The 22613-nt window shown below is 36.4% G+C and overlaps 1 protein-coding gene across 1 annotated transcript in view; it reads right to left on the bottom strand.

The window, feature by feature from the left end:
• The window catches only part of LOC121322855 (follistatin-related protein 5-like), a 98994-nt gene that overhangs the window by 23878 nt on the left and 52503 nt on the right, over nt 1-22613 (bottom strand). Inside the window, exons 5-7 of the mRNA XM_041263283.1 lie at nt 17799-17960; nt 15780-15914; nt 2182-2300 (exon numbers count right to left, since the gene is read on the bottom strand). Of these exons, the coding sequence (XP_041119217.1) occupies nt 2182-2300; nt 15780-15914; nt 17799-17960 (416 nt within the window). The remainder of the gene's footprint in view (nt 1-2181; nt 2301-15779; nt 15915-17798; nt 17961-22613) is intronic.

Genomic DNA, 22613 nt, shown 5'->3' with positions numbered 1-22613 from the left:
TGTTCAACAACCTGTTGTTAAAAGTTACGTTTTACAGTTGTAGATAAACAGTTTAGTTTAGGCAATATAAAAGCTGTGAGGTTTAGGCAATGTGAAGCTGTGAGGTATTTGAATTCCACAAAGAAATGAAGTGCTGAAATGCAAGTGGAAATGTGTGCACTTGGCAACAATGTACCAATGCCAAGTTGGCTATGCTTAAATCCAATTGCATACAGTATGCACCCGCTTTTGGTAATAAACTCAAAAGGAGTGAATGTAAACTGAGCATGTTTCAGTAATTATTGTTCTCCAGATAAAACAAGCAAACAAGCTCCTCTGGACAAGATGGAAGCCCCTGGCATCATCAAAAGGAAAAGTATAACATTTTCAAACATTCTTCTTCTTTGGGACTACTGTTTGGGTTACTACTCAATATAAGAATAGATGGGCTTTAAAATTAAGAGTATGCAACTTTGTAGGTTGAACAGGATTTTGTTGTCCTCCATCAGTTATCTGTACTGCATGCAAACTATGGTCTGTCTATCTGTTTATCTATCTATCTAGCTACGCCTACATAATTCTGAGAGGTGAACACCAGTATAGGAATCATATTAATGTGCAAGCTGTTTGTGATGGTACGTCTATTGACAAGATATTCACACTCTGAACAAAAGTATTGTTATCTGTTTTTGTACTATAGTATGCTTACATACATTAATTTGCATACAATTGTATTGGAGTGAATAGAAACTTTATTACTGAGTATGTTTGAGAATTCCTTGTAAATTAAACTATCCTATCATATCAGTGTTAGTTCTGACATTTTAGTCAAATTACATTAGGAGGAGGATTTGGAATCGTCCAGTTATAACAAATATACGATTATAAACATATAAAACATATACAAATATTAAATACACGCTTTTTTATGTTAAAAGAGCTTGCAATTAAATATTTTCTTGGTACAGTATATGTGTTTGTTTTACCACATGGCATAGACACCTTTTAAGGAAAGTGTGACTGACACTGTGTTAACAAACAGGACACACATTTGAGGCTTAACAGGTGAAATCATCTTCAAGCTATCTTTTTGCAACATCCCTTTGTAAATGTGTTATATTTAGCTTGGCATGCCAGCTACACTAATGCAATCTTTACCTTGCTTGTATTATAAAAGAAAAAACAGACGCAATAAGAATCTGAAGGCTGCTACTGTATGTGGGACATAATTTGCTCCTAAATGCATCTGAGATTTGATAAAAGGCTATTTCACTTCAGACTGGTTTTGACAAATAGGTTTGTGCTTATTTTATGCTAATGCTGTATCTAAATGACATATAAACTGCATTTTAGATAGCTTAAGAGTCGGGGGTGCATTTTCCTGTCTTCATAGCCTACCAAATCTTCATAGCTAATGTATTAAAAAAAAAAAAATATATATATATATATATATATATATATATATATATATATATTATATATATATATATATATATAATACGATATATATAATATATAATATATATATAAAATGCTGTTCTTAATATTTTTTTACGGACACGGTGGGAAATGTTAATGTAATAAAAACAATTAATCACAGTTTAGGTCAATCAATAAACCCCTAGCCTAAGGTCTCTTAGACCATAGTATTAAATCTTGCCAATACTTAAAATACAAAAATACTTTTCATAAAAAGTGAATTGCAATAGAAATATTTAACAAATAATTACATTTAACCATCCTTGGAGATATACAAAAAAACTAAACTAAACAAAAAACAAAAAACAGAAAAAAAAAACAGTTACATCTGCTGTAAACCTGGATGGCCACAGTTGGGTAGGTAAAAATTTGAACGTTTCTGTCATATCATTCTAAAATATTAGAAAGTTGTTGTAAACATCTGTTTTTAATGCAATGTGTGTTACATTATTGGTATTTTTTCATGATGTGCACTATTAAATATTAGCATAGCCCCTCATTAATTATCATAAATGACACTAACTGGCACACTAATTAAGAGTCTTCTTGTAAATTATTGTCAAAATAAAAAAAAATGACTGTGAATAATAGAATGACAATCATGTGCTACCTCTTGTATTGTAAATGTTGCCATTGTATCTTTGGCTTGACTAATGCTCCAATACAAAAGTGTACTGTACTAGAAACAGCTCTTATTAAGTTTGTACACAAGGAATCCTTTACCTGGAATCCCAGTAGCTTTTCACTTGGCTTTATATGTCTCTGGATTTCACATTCCACAGGCTGGATGACCTTAATCCCATCCTCATAGAATGCATAAAACATATTTCCAACCCCTACACCTATGGAGAAACAAAGTGTTAAGAAAAAAAAAATACAACCTTATATTGCACAGCAACTGTCTGAAGAAACATAAAAAGGTTTTACAATTGGTTGTTTCAGGCATTTTTCTGCCTATAAAGAACCTGGTTAATAATTGTCAATAAAGGATGTACTGTAGCAGCAATTGCATTTGGCATACAAACAGGAGAAGCCCCAGCAACCTTAGAATAAAAGCATAATGAAGGAAGAACTGAAAACATAAACAGGGTATGGTTGAGCATAAACAGCATTTGGTAACTGGGACAGTATACTTGATGTATGTACTAATGAATACAGCAATGTAACATGACATCTCTGTCACAAACCATCATATAATTGTGTAAATTTGGGTTTGTGAAATTTATTTAGCAAAAATCTTTTGTGAATTTAGGGAAAAATACTTTCTAGAACAATGAAGACAACAGGAATACAGATGGCATTCATAAACCAGACATTCACAACTGTAACATTACAAAAGTGCTTAAGTACCTTCTCGCCACAGTATGTTTGCAACTGAAGCAATAACAAAAAAAAACAAAAAAAACAACATTTTAAAAAAGGGAAAAAATTAAATGATGATTAAGACATGTGATTAAACAATAAATAGCAGGTTTTAAAAACAAACAAATAAACAAAAAAACACAGATAATAACTTCTATTTAAAATTATTCAGTGCTCAACTGTAGTATCTTCTCCAAAAATGTCCTTATCCTTCAAATCCCTGCATTAGTTTGGGCTGTATTTCTCAAGTATCAGTCTTTCAGCTTGCACATCTCTATCAAAGCATATGACAGTTTTAAATGCAATTTATTTAGGTAACAGGCATATTGGGCCCTATTTTCCACTGTGCTTTAATATTAATGCATGCCTTATTTAATTTAGTAAGGTAAAAAAAAGGGATGCAATAATCACACCTTCTCTAACAATCCCTAAAGGTTCAATTATTCATCGTATAATGAATATTCAACGTATACAGGGAAAAATCCTGACCAGTGTCTTCAAAGATGAGTTTTTTTAAAGATTGAATACTGTAAGGGGGTGAATAAAATATTTACAAGTGTATTTAATATTTTGAAAAGTCTTTAAAGCAGTAACAAAAGGGCTGACTCGTGTAATGAAGCAACATTTGAATTTTTTTATTAAAGATCATTGCATAAATGACACTATTTCAGAGTTGCCTAATTGCCTGGGGATGATTTCAACTTTGCTTTTGTGACCAGGACAGTGATATTTTGAAATGTACCTATTTCCATTGAGAAAACGCTCTTTTCGTTCACATAAAGTCAGAAAAAAACAACATATGAATCCAAATTAACATGCATTTATACTAAAGTAATACAAAAATGACTACAACAGATTTAGAAATGAGTAGTTTTTCGAGATTTACGATTGTACTGTAAATCACTTTCACGAATCAGCCCCCAAATGTAGTCTTCCATCATGTTCTCGTTATACTGTCCTTGGTAGCGGCATTCAAAGTCCAGTATATCCTGGTGGAAGCGCTCGCCTTGCTCCTCTGTTCTCCTTGAATTTATCAAGATGAGCATCAAGGATATAGACTTTGAGGGATATCCTACAGCCCACTGTGCCATAGTTCTTCACCAGAGTCTCAACCAGCTTCACATAGTTTTCAGCCTTGTGATTGCCCAGGAAGCCCCGAACCACTGAGACAAAGCTGTTCCAAGCAGCTTTCTCCTTACTAGTGATCTTCTTGGGGAATTCATTGCACTCCAGGATCTTCTTTATCTGTGGTCCGACGAAGACACCGGCTTTGACCTTTGCCTCAGACAGCTTAGGGAAGAAGTCTTGAAGGTACTTGAAGGCTGCCGACTCCTTATCTACTCTGACAAATTGTTTCATAAGGCCCAATTTGATGTGCAGTGGTGGCATCAGCACCTTCCGGGGGTCCACCAGTGGCTCTCACTTGACGTTGTTCCTCCCCACAGAGAACTCGGTCCGCTGTGGCCAGTCCCGCCTGTGGTAGTGCGCCTTGGTGTCCCTGCTGTCCCAAAGGCAAAGATAGCAGGGCAACTTGGTAAAACCGCCTTGGAGACCCATCAGGAATGCCACCATTGCAGCCTCTTGATGCCATCTCAGAAAAATGCAGATATGTATCCACTTAGGCAGCTGGAACTAAACTGAACTGGTGGGCTTAAGGCCCCTGTATTTACACCACTATTTATATTACTGGAAAGTTCTAGAAAGTTCTAGAAGTTACTCCAAGTTTACTCAGCACTGACTATATCTGGAATGTTCTAGAAAATAGGTAAATTTCAAAATATCACTGTCCTAGTCACAAAAGCAAAGTTTGTGGGGAATAATATCAATTGTCTATACTTTTGAGGCATAAGCAATTAGGTAATAACACTTACTACCCAGGAACCAAAAAAAATTAAAAAATGTGTTACACTGTGTCATCAATTTCAACCACCTGATGCACATTTGAGCTTCATAAACTACATATAACAGCTGTGTAGTATACTTAAATTGCATAATAACATAGTTGTATGTTTGTATTTACTATTATTGGTTATTTTTGATGTTTTCATTATTTGTTACATCCAAAACTGACCTTGAGAGTGTTGTATAAAGTCTTTATAAACAAAGCTCATTATCTCCTTTTTAATGCAATGCAAGCTTCCTCGATTCACTGCAAACAGTTCTTTTTAATATGTTATCAGAAACATTTGCATGTAAAAGTGACAGACAAAAAATGCAGACTTCAACATCACCACTCCCTCAACATGACTAGAAAAAGTTCAACTAGAAATATAACATCTAAGATGTGGTACTCATAATATGATTGGATGTGTGATTCATCACTTTGCAGTATCATGTTGTTCTTTGCTAGAGTAAGATTAAAGCTTATGCCAAAACCCATATATCATGAATTACTTGTTATGCCAGTTCAGACGCAGGTTCATCCTGGGTGGCACAACTGTACTTTAACCCAGACAACAAACTGACAGATGAGTTTAATGTAATACATCAAACTTCTGCCTTGCAGCAAGGTTATTCATATTAAATTAGTTTGAATACTTGTGATGGACTGCTTTGAATGTGCTGCTGGAAGAACTTCCTTGGCCTGAAGGTGCTGAGCTCCTGGCACCAGGCCATTCTGCTAACAAAAGGCATCCAATCAGCACACAAATGTAAATGGGGAAAAAAGAGAAACCGTCACATTGATAACAACTAAATCCATTCAGTTATGGTAAATTACTGCACAATTTTGTGTTTAACGTGGAGTAAATAAATATAACCCAGATTTAAAACAACAACAAGCTGGTCTTTGGCTATTGGACAAAGATTGAATATAAATTTGTTTTTGTTAAAGTAAAAATGGGTAACAAGATCTGGCCTTCCTCAAAGTTGTCAGTTCTGTCCTTTTCCTGTGGAAAAAATCAGCAATGTTCCCTACCTTCATCAGAATATATATTCTTTCTGGTTCGTAAAGCCAATCATATTACTATGATTATCTTTATATAATATATGCCTTTGGTGCTGGATAAAGTAATAAACTTTGGGATTATCTTGCAAACTGCTTTTATTCTGGCATGTGGTTGAAGACACTACAGGAAGAGATATTTACAATTCTACATGTCTATATAATCTAAAGCATTTATTTGTGTCTATGATCATTAGAATTCAGTATTAACAATATACAATCGCTATGTAATGCGGTAGCTGTATTTATATTCTCTACACTAACCTTACTCCATACTGTATTGTGCTTGATTCTTGTGACAAATGCTTGGGGGTAATAAAACAAACACACGCAAATTAAATCCAAACATTTTATAATGTGCCAAGTATACCAGTGTAAACCTTTTCACATTGTAGGTGGGTAAATGCCTATATTAATATAAAGCTTGCAAGGTTTTCAGTCAGAAAATTTACAGTACAAGTGCCTAGTACATTCATTGGTCAATCTACAAACCAATTATCGGCAAGTTCCCATCAGCCTATACGGCATATAACCCTACCTCATAAACTCAGTCCTGCAGTTCTTACAAATCACTACCTCACTCCCAGCGTTGTCCAGAAGGCGGGAGGGCGGATTGTAAACGATGCTCCTCTGCTTAATATTTGTTGTTCACCAGGATGAACACGTTGCACAGATTTCTTATTTTATTTGGTTTGTTGTTTAGCAGGCAGAACTGTGATGCTCAGAAGGAAGAGGCTGTGCTGCAACTATTTTTACTTATTTTTCTTCAATCTTGGGTTCAATGTTTTTGGAATTCATAAGATTTTGCAGTATAAAAGGTGGTTATTTAACACAAGATTGTCCTGACTGAAATCACGGAAGGGAGTACACTACATTGCATTAAAAACTTTTAGTTACATTGCTAACTGAAGTACTTGAAAATAAAATTGGTCCTACGGTACCAAAAAATAGCTCCTACGGTACACCATTAGGCTACTTGGGTTCATCTATTGAATCTTCATGACTTGAAGATAAGGGCTGATCATGCCTAACTTGCTCTCAGGATCAGGCTCTCAGCAAGTTCTCCTCACATTTCCCTTTCCCCCTACCTTCTCAACCTTACCACTTTTAACTGCCAGACAATTACACAATTAAACAATTAAGCTACACTGGAGATAATTCCTGGCATCAGTATGTTCCCCAGGGTCTTAATACCCTTTCTGACATAACACCTTTTTTTCCAACCAAACATAACATTGCTTCTTTTAAACCCAAGTTTGTGGTTTAACCTCTTAAATCACCCTGTGATAACCACTTTACATTCATTTGTTAACTATAATTTTACTTTTAAACATATTACATTATCTCCACACTATGTTTACCACCCAGTTGGTTTATGTTGTATTTTCACACTTTTTTAAACATCTCCTCAGTGGTTCAGACAACCTTCACCCAGATTTGATCTGGAATGTTCTGTCCATCTGAAACCACATGCCTCACAATTACTTTCTTTTTCAATTCAAACAGCTGAATACAATAAAGATATTGGCATTGTAATCCCAGCAGTTTTTAAACAAATTTTATGTAATATATACATAATTCATTCTGCAGATTTGTTCTAGATTGACCCTCTTCGAGACACCAGTTATATGTACACAAAACTAGACTGGCCCTTACAAACTGTAGGCTTTTTCAATGGTAGTGTTTTGTTTTTCAAGTTCTTAAAAATGTTGTACCTCCTTGAATGTTCTGGTGGAAAGGACTATGTAGCAGGGAGAGATCTGTGCTGACTCTGCTGGCGTGTTCGCAGTACTGCAGGAAGAGGGCGGCAGTCTTCCAACAACCGCCTGTGACTCATGGCAGTGACACGGGGAGGTGGGAAGGTAGGTGTGTGGACTTTCCCCCTCTCTGAATGGCTGAGAGGCGGATTGCTAGCCCTATAAAAAAATGCTCTGCTGTTTCCGCAGGTCTGCCCACGTAGACGCGCCGAGAGTGCGGAGGCTCTGATTCAGGACCGGGAATCAGCCGGGAGAAAAGAAAGAGGTTCACAGCGAGACAGAGAGAGCGGGGAACCCTTGGGCAGACCCCGGTAAAAGAGCAGGCTAGTTAGCCGATAGAGTAGGACGGTGATCCGGGTCGTTCGGGTAGCGGCGACTGGGATAACGCTGCCGAGAGCAGCACCTTTTATTTGTAGTTTTATTACTGTTTTATTTTCCCTTGTTCTTTTCGCCTTCTGTTTTCATTGTTATTTCTTTGAGCACCTGCAAGGCGCCGGTATTGTGTACCATCGCTTGGTATGCCCGTGGTTCTGTTTACCATTGTTGGTAAATCAGACCAAGGACCCACAGCGCCATCTGCGGGACTAAAGAAAAACAGCACCCTGAAAAAAAACTGGGCACCTGTGCGGTGTTGCAAATTCACCTGTCTGTCTCCTGTGTCAGTGAATTACCCACCACCCTTCCACAGACTAACACTGGCTATAGTTTACGCTCTCAGGATTCTGTCAGTTTCGCAGTCCCATGGGTGCTTACACATTTGGGAGAGCTATCTTTCACCTATCAGCTCCCAAAAACGTGGAACTCTTACTTTTAGTATGGAGATGGAATATGACAATCTTCTTTTCTGGCTATAAAGACCGTGTTTGTGAATGGCTTAAGCCTCTTGCCATTGTTTTTCCTTTAGTTCACATTAACATATAGATGCATCATATTTACCTTGTTCTTCTTTGTAGGCTGCTGACTAAGTTTGAACCACATATGTATTTAATGTGTTGCTTGTATTTGTAATTAGTTCACTATTATAAAACAGAATGTTTGGATGCTGCATGCTGACTGGCTGTTGAGGACTTATGACCATGCAGATATATAGCACAATGCACTGCGTAACATATTTTTTTCCTAAGCACAGTTTGATTACTATTATTAATACACAACATAATAAATTTCCATTACATGAGACATGTTAAAACTTCATGCTGATTTGAACTCGGCTCTCACCAAGATAAGCACCAACTAAGACGTAACAATACAGTAAACTAACGTGATCCATCTGCATCTCCATCCATTTGCATTTTTTTCCATCTGTTGATGTAGATATCCTTCTGCCTGATGTTGATGGCTGAAGTGTAATGCTGGCTCCAGGGATCAGCTTATTTTGCCTCCCCAATGCATCAGCACAGACAACGGCTGCAATGCTGGCTCTGGGAATCAACCACAGTGCGGTCTCCCCAGCGCATCAGCATGAAAACCGTCTGGATTGAGCTAAGTAGGGTACATCTCTGGGGTCTTCAAGGGGGTACCTTCTGTCCTCTGTGTTTCGTCGACTAGCCCACAACACCTCAAGAGGGCTCAACAGTGATTCTGGCGTCCCAGCATCATCCCCCTCCGTCCCCCACTCATCTCAGCCCAGCTTACTTAACCGTACATCAGCGTTGCTTTCTTTCTATTGTGCTTGAGATCCCCATCCAGAATCTCTGTCTCAACCAAAGCCAGTTGCTGCTTTTTGCTGCTTCAGCTAAGTTCTTCACTGTGAGACGCAACTCTTGGCCACTGAACCCGACATCTCTGAGAAACCAGGTTGTAGAGTGTGCACAAATCCTCAACAACCCAGTTCCACTGGGTAAGTTCAGACTCTCCATCCTCACTGTTCCGTTTCAGCAACTATTGTAAATAACGAAGTTTCTTCCTGTCATATGCCTCATCCACAGCAACCTCCCATGGCACTGTTAACTCTACCAGATGAACAAGGTGTGCTGATCCAGATCACAAGACAATGTCTGGTCGAAGGTTAGTGGTGGCAATCTCTGGTGGAAAAATAAGCCGTTGACCAACATTGGCCAGCATCTTCCAGTCTCTGGCAGCTTCCAGTTGTCCTGGGTTTTAACACCTTTGCTTGGTTGTTGCTCTCCTGGATGGAGGAATGTTGTCTTTTGTGTGTAATGCTTTGACAAATGTATACACTGTGGTGTGAGAGGTCTTTCAAAGTTTTTCAAATTTAGTAACATTCCTCTCGTCACATTTGATCTTTTCAGTGGCATGACAGTAAACAAGTGGCTAGAATTATAACTCCACAAGTTAATAACTTTATGAAATCGAAGAAAACAAAAATTAAACAAACACAAATTGGACTGGTCAAGAGTACTCAATTTCTTGATTTGTTGGCCTCCGTGCTGGTCTCAGTTACTACATAAACAGTGCTGACATAAACCGCAATGTTGGCCTTTAATGACCAAGCATTAAAAAATGCCAATAATGTAATTTTGACGATATTTAAAAGATACAGAAAACGAGACAAAGACACCATAGTTTACCATCCACACATTACTACTGCTGACCTGGAAAAGCTACGACACTCAGCTACTCTTTCCAGTCTAAAGTCTAAGATGGGCAGCATCTGTTTAAACCTGACAGCTTTGTTGTCATTATAGATGAAAATGGACTAGAATTCGTATTCTTAAACTACAATGAAGAAACAAAAAATCACAAAGCTTTTCATGAAATAATAAAGTATAGTCTAAAACCAGTGGGAGTAAATCACCTCGCTTCAATGATTTCTGGAATAAATAAATTGATAAATAAATTGATCATGATTTTCCTTCGATATAGCGATGCTTGCTGTTTAATGTAAAATCGGTATTTCTGTCATTTTCTACATTTTTAAAAGCATGAATACCTAATTAGATGTTAACAGCATATCAAGAGGAAGAACTGGTCAATATAGGTATTAATTAAATACAGACAAATATGTCACAAATTCCACTTAATTACAGTGCATTAACCTCTACATTAGATACAAAATTATATTAAAAAGTATATAAAAAAAATGTTAAAACATTAATTTACGCTAAGAGCAATTTGTAAGCAACTCTAGCAGGCATTGGAAATTATGTCCTCACCTTGCAGTATCTTAAGTAATAAATAAATAAATAAATAAATAACACTGAGATAAGAATAGTGTTCACCTGGTGTTCTGCACCCGTTTGCAAATTTGCACTTTGCCATTATTAATCCATTAAAATTATATTTAAATACATTCAAATGAAGAAAAGAGCATGGAATAGGGTGGCATCTGGATACTAAGCAGGCACAAACATTATAATAGGATGTAATGTTGCCTTGCACTTAGGCAAAAACTTTACACCTCTTCTTACAAGGTGCAAACCCTTCTAGAAGCGATTGGCTTCAGGATGGCTGCGGTACACTTCCTGAAGCAGCACTACAGGAAGATATATTTACAATTCTACATGTCTCTATAATCTAAAGCATTTATTTGTGTCTATGATCACATGAGAGACAGGAACACTTTAAAAAAGGGCAAGATAAAGAAGACCCCGCATATTCAATCCCAGGGTCACTTTGTTTGGGATACTGAATGACGCGGTGCTAAAGTGTTATCATCTCACTCTGCAAGTCATCCTTGATTTCAGAGCTGAACTGAGGGATGAGCTAGACCCCAACGTCAATCTTGGGACCGCTATCCCTGCACATGTGAAAGTGCTGTGTTCTCTGCATTTCTTAGCCTCTGGTTCCTTTCAGACCACAATTGGAATGTCTGGAGGGAAAGCCCAATCCACCTTTTCCAGAGTGCTAGGCAGATTTCTGGATGTCATGCTAATAAGTGCAGGCCAGTACATATAATTTCCGAAGGATACTAGCATAACTGATGTTGGCTGAGGCTTCCCCAAACAACTCAGTTTCACCGTGCTGAGTGACCTCAGCCATAAGGACTCTCAGCTCCTCAGAAAAGTTTTCTTGCACCAAATGGACTTTGCTGCCATTCCTCTTACATTTTTTTGGTTTGTATTTTCATGCAACAGAAATATCAAACAGTGACTACTGCTCTCTGTACTCCTAACTCTGAAAGTGCACTAAATAGACCGATGCGCTCATTGAGACCCTCATCATCATAATTGCGGATCATTATATGTGCGTGTTCAGTAATTTGCATTGCTCTTAAGTTTACAAAGGGCACAATGCAAAACAATTGTCTGGCCACAATGCATGGCGCCTATACTGACATCACCTCCATAATGTGTTAAACAAAACTGTCATTTAAAACTGAAATCCACTGTAAGTATTTTCAATGTATTTTGCATATCTGTCTTGCAACAAAATGCCCACCATATAAAGTTAATAATGAAAGATTCCACAGTAAAGTAAAAACATACTTTTGAAAATGAAATATAGTACAACATTTTCTTCCATAACTGTCTTTCCCCATCACAAGTGTATTGTTTCCTGCACCAGCAACACTTTGCAGTTGGAAGTTAATGCACCATAATTTGTAGGTGTCTGCTGCAGGCTGTCAGGATTTACACTGATTGATAAATGAGTACATTAACCTGTTGTTCCGCTTGGTGAACAGATGAATCCTAATAAATGAAGCATGCATGCAACCAATTATCAGAGAAAAATTCTTATCATATTATATATATGCTGATAAGTTTTGAAGATATTAATGGCCCAGTGCTGTGGGTAATTATAGCACTGCTATGTGTAATAGGTGTACTCCATTTGATTTCAAACTAAAAAGGTAAAGTTCTTTGTCTTGTGAGTAGGATGTACTTTAAAACATCTGTACGTGAACATTAAGTGGTCTCTAGCTACGCTGAATATACATTTGTGTAACATTGTTTATTACAGGTTCCTACACAATACAAAATACATCCAAATGTGTATAATTTGGAAAAAATGTTACATTAAAACTACATTATCGTGTGGTGTGGAGGTCCATTCTCACAATGACAGGATTATTACTTTAGTTATACTTTTTGAAATGGTGTGCTTAATTTGCATATGTATGTTGTTAAACATATTTATTAGAATTTATATTAGTAATGTCCTGTTCCAAAACATATTTAATGAAATCAAGAAGCCTGTTATTTTGTATATTTTATTCTCTAAATATTAAGTTTTATAATATATTACATAAATAACGAAGAGGTGACTGTTTACATCAGATAAATAGAGAGAACTCTTTGGTTGGCTTCCCATAAGTATATAAATTCTACCTCATTGGAAAACTCATTGTCTTGGGGGACCACTCTTAGTTATTTATTCTACAGATCTGACTCAACAGGAGACAGAAACAAACAGCTGTTTAGCCTCTAGCCATCCAAGTTGCATGACACCAGGAGGTGAGATTGTATTTCTTGTCTATATGGATTTCAAAACCAACCTCTCTTCACACTTTACCCCTAGAGTCTAGCACAGCAATAAGTCTAAATTGTGGAAAACGTATTCCCTTGGACCCCTATTGTTATTCACCTTATCAGTATCAACCTTCCATTTGTTTGCAAATCCTGTTCCTAAGCAACAGCCACATGAATAAAATACACATTTTAGTTCAGGTAAAATTAAATTTTATTCCAACTCATGTTTTTTATAGATGTTATGAGGATACAGTCTCTTCTGTGAGTCACCCTCGCCCCGCCTTGATTTAAAAAAATAAAATAAAATAAAAATGAGATTAAAGAGTTGAAGTCTCAACTTTATTGAATAATAATTATCTACTAATTTGGCTCAGCAGGCATTGCAATATTTTCCCCCTTCTTGCCTAAAAATAGAATGTCACCATAAATTATCTCCCTCAAAATGAGGTAAATAGGTGTTATAAAGCATTAGATGTGACAGGCAGATCCCATTAAATCTGCATAAAGCAACACTGGACAAATTTGGCCTATAAATCATAGTAGCAAAGCTTTTAGTTTTTCCTTTTTGAGTCATAGGCTGTAGAGGTTCCCAGCAGCCCGTAGTGACTATAAAGCTGTCAAGTCACTAGCACCAAGAGGTCACATACTACTTGAGATCTAACAATCCTGCAATGTAAGGTAGAAGACATCATGCTTGAAATAGATCTCTTTCATGAGATTGAAAAGGCTTATTATGTTTTTAACACTGCCGCAAGACACAAGTATGCACATGTCAAATTATATTTTATGTGCTCTCAGAAGAAAATTACAGGATTTATATACTTTCTTTATATTAATGAATTGACAGACCACTTCAGTGGTTGTTGTCTCTTGACATATACCAGTGACCCAGGACAATCTTAATAAATAAGGTTGGCTGTAATTATTAGGCAGACTGATGACGTCAGTGGAACTTGTATATGCCTCAGTAGTACGCAGTCAGCCTGTATAAGCCTGTATGATAATAATCCCTTTATGTGCTAATAAGTGTCAAAGCAGTCCATCAGTGCACATCTGCTACACTGTGCTTTGATCATTCTTGTCTCATTGTTCCCAGTCCACAGAGGCTAGCCCAGGTTCTTCAGTAAAATCTAAAAATGTAGCTTTGGTTTGTGGTAACATCCTTACACTATGCATAACACTGAGCTAATGTTTGAAAATCAGAACTGTTGAACTAATATAGACAATACAGTTTTTATATTATGTTTAGAGATGTTTTCTGCAAGGGAAAGGTGTTCATAATTTCAACTGTGCTGTGTCTGACTGGGCTGCTCTTGGCCTACTAAAATACCACAGGATGTACACACTGCCTGATGCGATCAATTGCAACATGATTTTTCAGTCTCATTAGGCACTGTATTATGCTTTGCAATGCAATTTTACAGGATCAGCTGATTGATTTCAGTCAGCTTGTAAAGTTTAAACATGTTTAATATTTTGTGCTGCGATTGGGCAGTGAGTAGCATGGCTTTAGTAAGCTATGTTCTACAACGGATATACCATTAAGCAGTACACAAAAAATAAAAATAAATAAAACATAAGTTGTATGGTCATGCTTTGGTTTGATTTTCTCAATGAAACAGGCGGAACTGCTCCTGTAGGCTGGATAGTGATTGTGATAACAAGAGGTGGCCACTGAACATTGGAAAATGAACATGCTCTGTAACACCCACACTTCATCAGAGAATCACCTCTCTACTATCACTGGATTGAAATGACTATATCAAGAATGACATACATGATAATACAATAAATCAATAAGAATAACCTGGATAAAATAATGCATGGTTTGTGGAGATGTTGAGGGACCATTTCTATTAGAATATTCAAAACACAACTCAGATCACCCTTGCTTCTGTTTACAAACCATTAAATCCAAGTGCTTGTCTTTAAATAAACAAATGTGCTGGTAAAAAGTAAGGAAGCTACATTTTTCTTTCTAAATGGCTATTACAGCTGATGCAAATAGCCTACTGTCTCTAGGGTAGGCAATGAACACAAATCACTTTAATAAATATGATAACAGACAGGCTTGTGTGAATTAATTACTGATGACTTTTGTTTGATTTATAGAATTAGAATATATATTACATTTTTGAGGATTATGTTTGGTAACTTCTAAATGATTTAATAAGTGATGCTGATAAACTTGAATTATGGACTTGCAAAAAAATGTACAAACTTCAATTATTATTATCCTATGAATGTGTATAATGATCATGTAACCATTTTAAATTGGTCTGCCATAGGCTTGAAAAACAGATTGTTTTCTGTGCTGCATAGACTGTTCTTCTGCATAAGAAAGGGTTTTGCTAGGCTGCTATCTGACTATTTCAAGAAGGGCTTGTCCTAAATCCACATGGGTTGATTCTGCAGGCTTTATTACTGGATGAAAACTATTGCAGTTCCCTCAGCTGTTAAAAAAAGCTATTTTTACAAGAATTGGCTTATGCATTGCAGTTAAACTGTTCTATGGAACCTGACGCTAGAACCTTCCTTTTCTCGTATGTTCTCTTATCTTTTTCTTCAAACATGGGCCATGTGGCACAAGTGTGGATAGTATTATTCTAACAAGACCTTTCATGTTCAGGAAAGGTATCATAATAGGAACAAATTAACTCCAGATTGGAAAACAAACCAAGTTACTATTGGTATCACATCAGCGGCTTATTATGTCACTATAATATTGATATAGATGCACAATCCCAATTGTACATTAAAGAGTTGAGAATATCTTACCGGGACAGAATCCCTTCATAATATATTATGTCAGGTGCTATTTGTGACTCATTTCTTAGCAGATACTGTTTTAAAAATACAAAAGAAATGTTCTTGTTTTAAACATACGTGTTTTTCTGGCAGAATCCTCAACGAATAGAGATGAGATGTCTTCATCCACTCCAGCTTCATTCTTTGCAATACATGTATATGCTCCTGTATCTTCATAGCGCACATTGCTTATGTGTACTTCACTTCCATTTGCTAAAAAAAAAAAAAAGCACAAGATCAATTGGGTCAACAGTTCTGCTGTTTTCTGCTGTCAAAAAATAAAAGTTGGGATTCAAAACTTGCACCAAGATTCAAAGAAATGCAACGGCAGTGTTCAGTTCTATACACCTGATCTAAATCACATCTAGTTGGGGCTCGTTTTAAGAGGCCTGAATGAGGCGAAGGGTATGTGTAATTTTGTAAAGGTAACAAAATTTTTTAAAAAATGTGACTTTAAAAATTTGACTTACAAAATAATTACAGTGCAATAACCATACTGATCTGTGTCAACCACGCATCTTGGGTGGATTCCGTTTAGCCTCTAGCATCTGTTTCATACATTTTCAAACCTTCATCATCCTTTCCAAGTTCTATTGTATTGCTATTGGCTAACATGACAGAATCCCACCCATTTTTGAGGCTAGGTGTTGGCAGTCTCAAAATGGGCTGGGATTCTGTATTTGTTCCATGCACTTCTATAACCGTAAATCACCCTCTGTGAAGTTTTACTGTATTTTAATTGGCTAACACAATATAAGTATAACTCATTTTGAGGCTAGCTTCCACCTCTCAATCAGTCTTAATCTTGACATGTCTGTTACTAGGCTGGGTATGGCTCATTTGTGGCTATCCTTTCAAAATTCATCAACAGATAGGACCTGAACAGAATCGCCTATTTAATTGCTCTTGGTACATTAAAGGTGTTCTGTTGACCTTGTTTGCTTTTTAAAACCGTGGATTTCCGTGGATTACAGTGATTTGAAAAATCTTCCACGGACTGTAAAAAGACATGTAACAGCACCCGCAGAGGTAAAACTTCAGCTTCTTGGGGAAGTCAGAATGGACATTGTGTTAGATGAAAGATTGCATATATAAACTGCTAAACACAACGCTCTATTGAAGACGAACAGAGATGTGGTAAAGCGACTAATAGATGCCATTACCTATTTAGCAAAACAGGAGTTGCCATTTTTGGGGGCATGAAGGTGGTGCTGAATCACTGAATAAAGGGAATTATTGAGAACTATGATATTAGCAAAGTGGGACAAGATAATGGACATGCACATAAGAGAATCAACCGTGTTTACTGGAATGTCTAAAGTGGTGTCATCTACAGCAAGAAACTGAAAAAACACAATAGCTGCTGCCCTGTTTATGCATGGCAGGTGGAGGACACAACTGACATCTCCTGCAGATTGCACTGGTCAATTATCCTGAGACATGTGGATGAGACTGGAACTGTAGAAGAGAGATTCTACAGGTTTTATATTGTGAGTGAAGGCTGTAACGCTCAGTCCGTTTTCAATTATATTGATCGTGCAATGAATGAGCTGGATTATGCAAAAAAAACTGGTAGCACAAACATAAGATAGTGCTGCAGCTATGGCATCCCAAATGAAGGGCTTTAGTTGCTTCAGTTGCCCTGGCTATTTTTATACACTGTTATGCCCATTGTTTTAACTTGGTGATTAATCAAGTAGCAAAGTTCAAAGAAAAAATCATGTTCTTTGCTACATTAGCTGGATTTGCAAGCTTTGTTTCTAAATCAACAGAGTGAATAAGAATGCTTGAGCGTTGTGGAGCCAGTGACTTCCTCCAACTTGTTTGAATTTTACTTCCAGGGCAGACGGTACTGTGTTTCGTTGACCTATGACCATACCATATAGGGACTCTGACAGTTATCAAATATCAAAAGAATAGTGCCAGCTTTGAAGGTTTCATTTTTTAGGTATACAGTAAAATCAATGCAGTCAAATCTCAAGATATAAAGCAATGTCAAGGTTTATTAGCAAGAAAGTACTACAATATTAAAATTGCAAACAAGATACAGAAGTATTACAAATATCAAAAGGAAAACATTGATTTAAAACAACTTACCCTGCAAAGTTAGTTGGTTTGATAGTTTTGGTGTTATATCAATGCCATTCTTCAACCAGGCAAGTTGAGGATTAGGGATGCCTTCTGCACGGCACCTAAGGCTAGCAGTTACACCTGGTTCTCTGGCTTGGCTTTCTGGGTACACCTGGATGACAGGTGGAACTGCATGGGGAGAAAAAAAAATTACAAAGTCAGCAGGCATCAAAGTCTAACAGAATCGTAAACTAAGATAACAGGTTTTAGTATATGGGTGCCAAGCTCACAATTTACTTCTTACTCTGCACACTAACATATTTTTTATGGGATCAAGCACATTTCCTTTATACATGTAAGTAAAATCCCTTAATTTAACATGGCCAAGATAAAGCCGAAAGCTTGCAGAACTGAAAGAAAAAGCAAATGAAAAGAGTTATCTAGCACTAGCAAGATCTATTCATTTTAGAAGGGACTTTTTTTGTAGTTTATGCTACAGCTGTTGGGCTAGCTTAGTAAAAAATAATATTGAGAAATCACTTTGGTATTTCTTTACCAACTAAATCCTTACGTAGCTTTTATCTCACTAATACAAAATCAAAAATACTGAAGTAATTCTACGATAAATCAAATGACCTTAGGTATATTGCCGACAGGAGTCAATAGAGCTTCCCCCAATCCTAACCAGAAAACCTGGGCTACTCAGCTATGTACCTCTCAAAAGATAATACTGAAATGCATTGTGACAGATTTTGTGTTGGTTCTGTGGTGTTGACTTATGCCATATTCAAGGCTTTTAAAAATAATGAACAATTCATTAAGATGGACCATTTTATATGCATTCTGGAAACAAAAAAGGTGAAAGGTTCAAAATTCAGGTCAATGCATTTTAATAAGACCTGTTCTTAACCAGTATTTGTGGTCCAAAAAACGTGACTGTACATGTAATTTTATTTTGTGGACTATTGGAAAAAAGGCACCTCATTTGTTTTTTGCATACACATCCAAGAAAAACACAAATAATTGTCAAAAAATAATAAACGTCCACTTTTTTTAGTCTTGTATGACATGCAGACAAAAAACAATTTTCTAGCTTTACAATATTTCTATACATCTGTTCTTTGAAACAAAACTAAAAAACAGCATGTTTTTATGAAAAAAATATTAAGATATATCCTATTATATGCAGCAAAAAGCACTTGTGAGTAACAGTCAGTCAGCACACTGATTTCGTACAGGATATCAATTTTCAGGAATAAAAATGTTCTTTATGTCTGTATCCCTCATAGTTACTGTGTTTTAGAAGCAGTGTCAGCCCATTCACTCCATCATTTTTTACCACTCTTTATACTTACATGCAGCACATTTTGTGTTGACATCATAGCAGGATTTCTGAGAACTGCCTGCTGTTAAAATAATAATAGACCAACGTGTACAATGCAGAAGCATGATTTATTTTGTGTTACTGGTAGCCTACAGACTGAAGTAAAAAGAAAGAGCGCAAGGTGTTCATTTGATTTTACTACTGTACTTTATACTGTATTGGCGTACTGTACAGATTTATATTTGTGTTTATAATGTAATGTGTAGCCTACCCAAAGCACATTAGTGTTTTTTTACGCGCAATTATTTATCCATTTAAAATACACTGACCACTATAAATGTATGTGTGTGCAATTTTATTGTATTTTGTTAAACCTGACACCTCCTAACAAAAACAATGTTGTTTTGATTCTTGGACCCTTGCATGTATAGATGTTATCCTTCGGGCACCCTCTGCTGCAGCAAACCACAACTCAACTTCAGATATTTATTTGAACAATGTCACTAGACTTTCGCAATAGAGATCTCGCAAAGAAGATGCAGCAAATATTTAAATTAGTAATTTGCGGCTCTTTTCATTAACATATTTTCTATTAGTACATATGACAAACTATATACATTGCTAAGTGTCATAATGAAAATGCAAATTGCGGTATGTTTGCCCTGCAGCCGACCCATCTTAGAACACCTACCCCGATTTGCTATACATTTCTGAGAACTAAGATGTTGGTTGCAAATTTAGGTATTTGAAATGATAATGAAAGGGAGGTATTGTTCTATTGAGTGAAAGAGCAATTTATTGCTCCAATTATCATTAAAACTTGATTTCAATGTATTTGTTAATCTTTTTATTGACTACATTGAAACCAACATCAGTGTCATTGTACAAGCTCAAGGCAGAACAACCAGCCATTGTTTTATCTAGCAAACCTCAAGTACTCTGTATTTGTGTTAGTAGAAAGATGATAACCAGACCAAAATTAGATTTGTTTTTTTTCATTGATCATCAATTGCTAGGCAACATGTCATAATGCCAGCTAATTAGTTTTTAGCCAATTAATGAGAGATCTTATATTTAATCATGCTTTAAATGGCAAGAGCTTTTAGTTCATTGTTAATGGAACTGATTTAGAAGGTCACAGAAACGCACATTTTCATTACATCACATAAGAGCTGTTTTAAGTGTTCCCACAGAGGAAATACGCTTTTCATTTAATGAGGGTACCAGTGAATTAAAGGTTACTGAACTGAGAATAAGTATATCCATAGATGATCACCAGATGCCAGGGAGCCTACAAGAGCATGCTGTTCTTCATAATTAGTGTTCTGCGTTTCCGGTTTATTCTGAATTTTACCGGAAATTACAGGATTTTTTTTTTTTTACTGGTTTATACCCAATTTTTGTCTATTATTCAATATTTATTTTGACCTTGACATTGTAATAAACAGCCTTACTCTTCATCCTAGATGGATACAGCAGACATTTAGATGTCAGAGGATCAAATAACATTCAAACGCGGTTCTCTTCACTTCACAAACACATTAATATCACATGATTATATTGGCCAATCAAGTCAGATTATTGTGGCAATTGCTGGGCATAGTAATAGTAAGTACTGGCTTCATCAAAGACTAAATTGAAATACTGACACGAAAATATGATATTTATAGTGGATGAGCAATGGAGAGAAAACATAAATCAGTTTATGAATATTCAAAAGAAAACAAATGTTTGGAAGTATACAAAAAGCAAAAATAGCAGAAGTGGGTCAGATGAGGCAGAGGATGCAAATACTGCTGCATTGAGGTACATGTTCACACTGCCAATAAAAGAATATACTGAAAAATATGCGACACATTAAACTAAAACAAGAAAGTGAACTGAGAGACAAGCAATCCATTTATGCGGCTTTTACACATGCTTTAATAAAAAGAGAGCACAGAATGACTGTGCTAATGAGTTTGTCAGAGCGCTGTGCTTTGCTGGACAGCCACTGTTTATTGCAGAAAGGTATGTATTGGTGACTTCGTGCGACAGTACTGTCTGTAGTAACACTAATTTTTCACCATTTACCAACTCTCCCAGAACTCTCCACACTTTTTTCTGTTATTTGCAAATACGTGACTTTGTTTGTAATAAACTGGCTCAATTTCTCAAATCCGCTATTGATTCCTTACTGGATATCCACCCATACTCCATAAGGAGTTATATCTTAAATATATAATATGATACTCTCTCTGCATACCCCCTCTCTATCGACACTGAAAACCTTGTAGGAACAAGATACAGGAGAAAGTTTTACAGATAATATTTTACAGAGGATATCTGTCTGTGCTCGACACGGTATAATTCAATTCAATATTTAAAATTGTCTCCACTTGTCAAAAGTCAAGTTGGCCAGAGTTTACCCTGAACTGGCTCCAACCTGTGACAGATGCAAACTAGCTCCTGCTTCTCTTATTCATATGTTCTGGTCCTGTCCCGGGTTGACTCCTTTCTGCACATCTGTGGTTGAAACCCTTTCTCAGACCTTAAGAGTGCATATTGACACCTCCCCACTAATATAACTTTTCGGGGTAGTACCAGGCAATGTCTCTCTATCTGGGCAACAGTCAAACACCGGTCTTTGCAACTCTATTGGCTAGATGCCTCATTCTATTTGGTTGGAAGCAAGCTGCACCACCCTCATATGTTCACTTGATTAGAGATGTTATGCAATTACTTATATTAGGAAAAAAATAATGTTCACACCCAGGGGATCCACTGATACATTTTATAAAGCATGGCAACCTGTTCTCTCTCATGTTGATCAGCTCAGACTGCCCTGTCTTCCATAACTTCCTTTAAAATTCTCTCTCTCTCTCTCTCTCTCTCTCTCTCTCCACAGTGAGGGGGTACATATTTTAATGTCTTCTGGTGTATGTACCCTTGCTATAGCCCTGATGAATGTTCCACTATTCTTTGTGAATCGTATAGTCTGTGTTACAATAAAACAACTTTTATTAGACTAATATTAGAATGTAACACTGACTGGGTATACAAGGTCAGCAATGACTATACTGCATCATTGAGTTAATTTTCAGCAGTACAAAACACTGCCTAGACCATGCTGGAAAGTAAAGTAATTAAGCCCAGACGAAAAGTAAAATATCCTCAATGCAATTTGCCACTGCATCATACAGATATTGCTTTCTTTAAAATATGAACTTAATACTATGAAATAATACACAGCTATGGCCAAATGTTTTGCATCACCTAGAATTTTTGGATTGTGACAATTTTAAAATAAAAACCATATGAACATAATTGATATCTTATTTAACATCAAGTAATCAAATAAACTACAAAATGATATTGCTATAATTGTAGTACAGTATCAGTTTTTTGTTAAGTATATGGAAAACTGCAAAGCGGTATGTAATTCAATATGTTAACGTAACATAATTCTATTGGGTGATGCAAAACTTTTGACTATAACTGTGTGTGTGTGTGTGTGTGTGTGTGTGTGTGTGTATATA

This window comes from Polyodon spathula, chromosome 1 (assembly GCF_017654505.1).
Source record: "Polyodon spathula isolate WHYD16114869_AA chromosome 1, ASM1765450v1, whole genome shotgun sequence".
Taxonomy (NCBI): domain Eukaryota; kingdom Metazoa; phylum Chordata; class Actinopteri; order Acipenseriformes; family Polyodontidae; genus Polyodon; species Polyodon spathula.
This window is presented reverse-complemented; position numbering and strand designations above follow the sequence as displayed.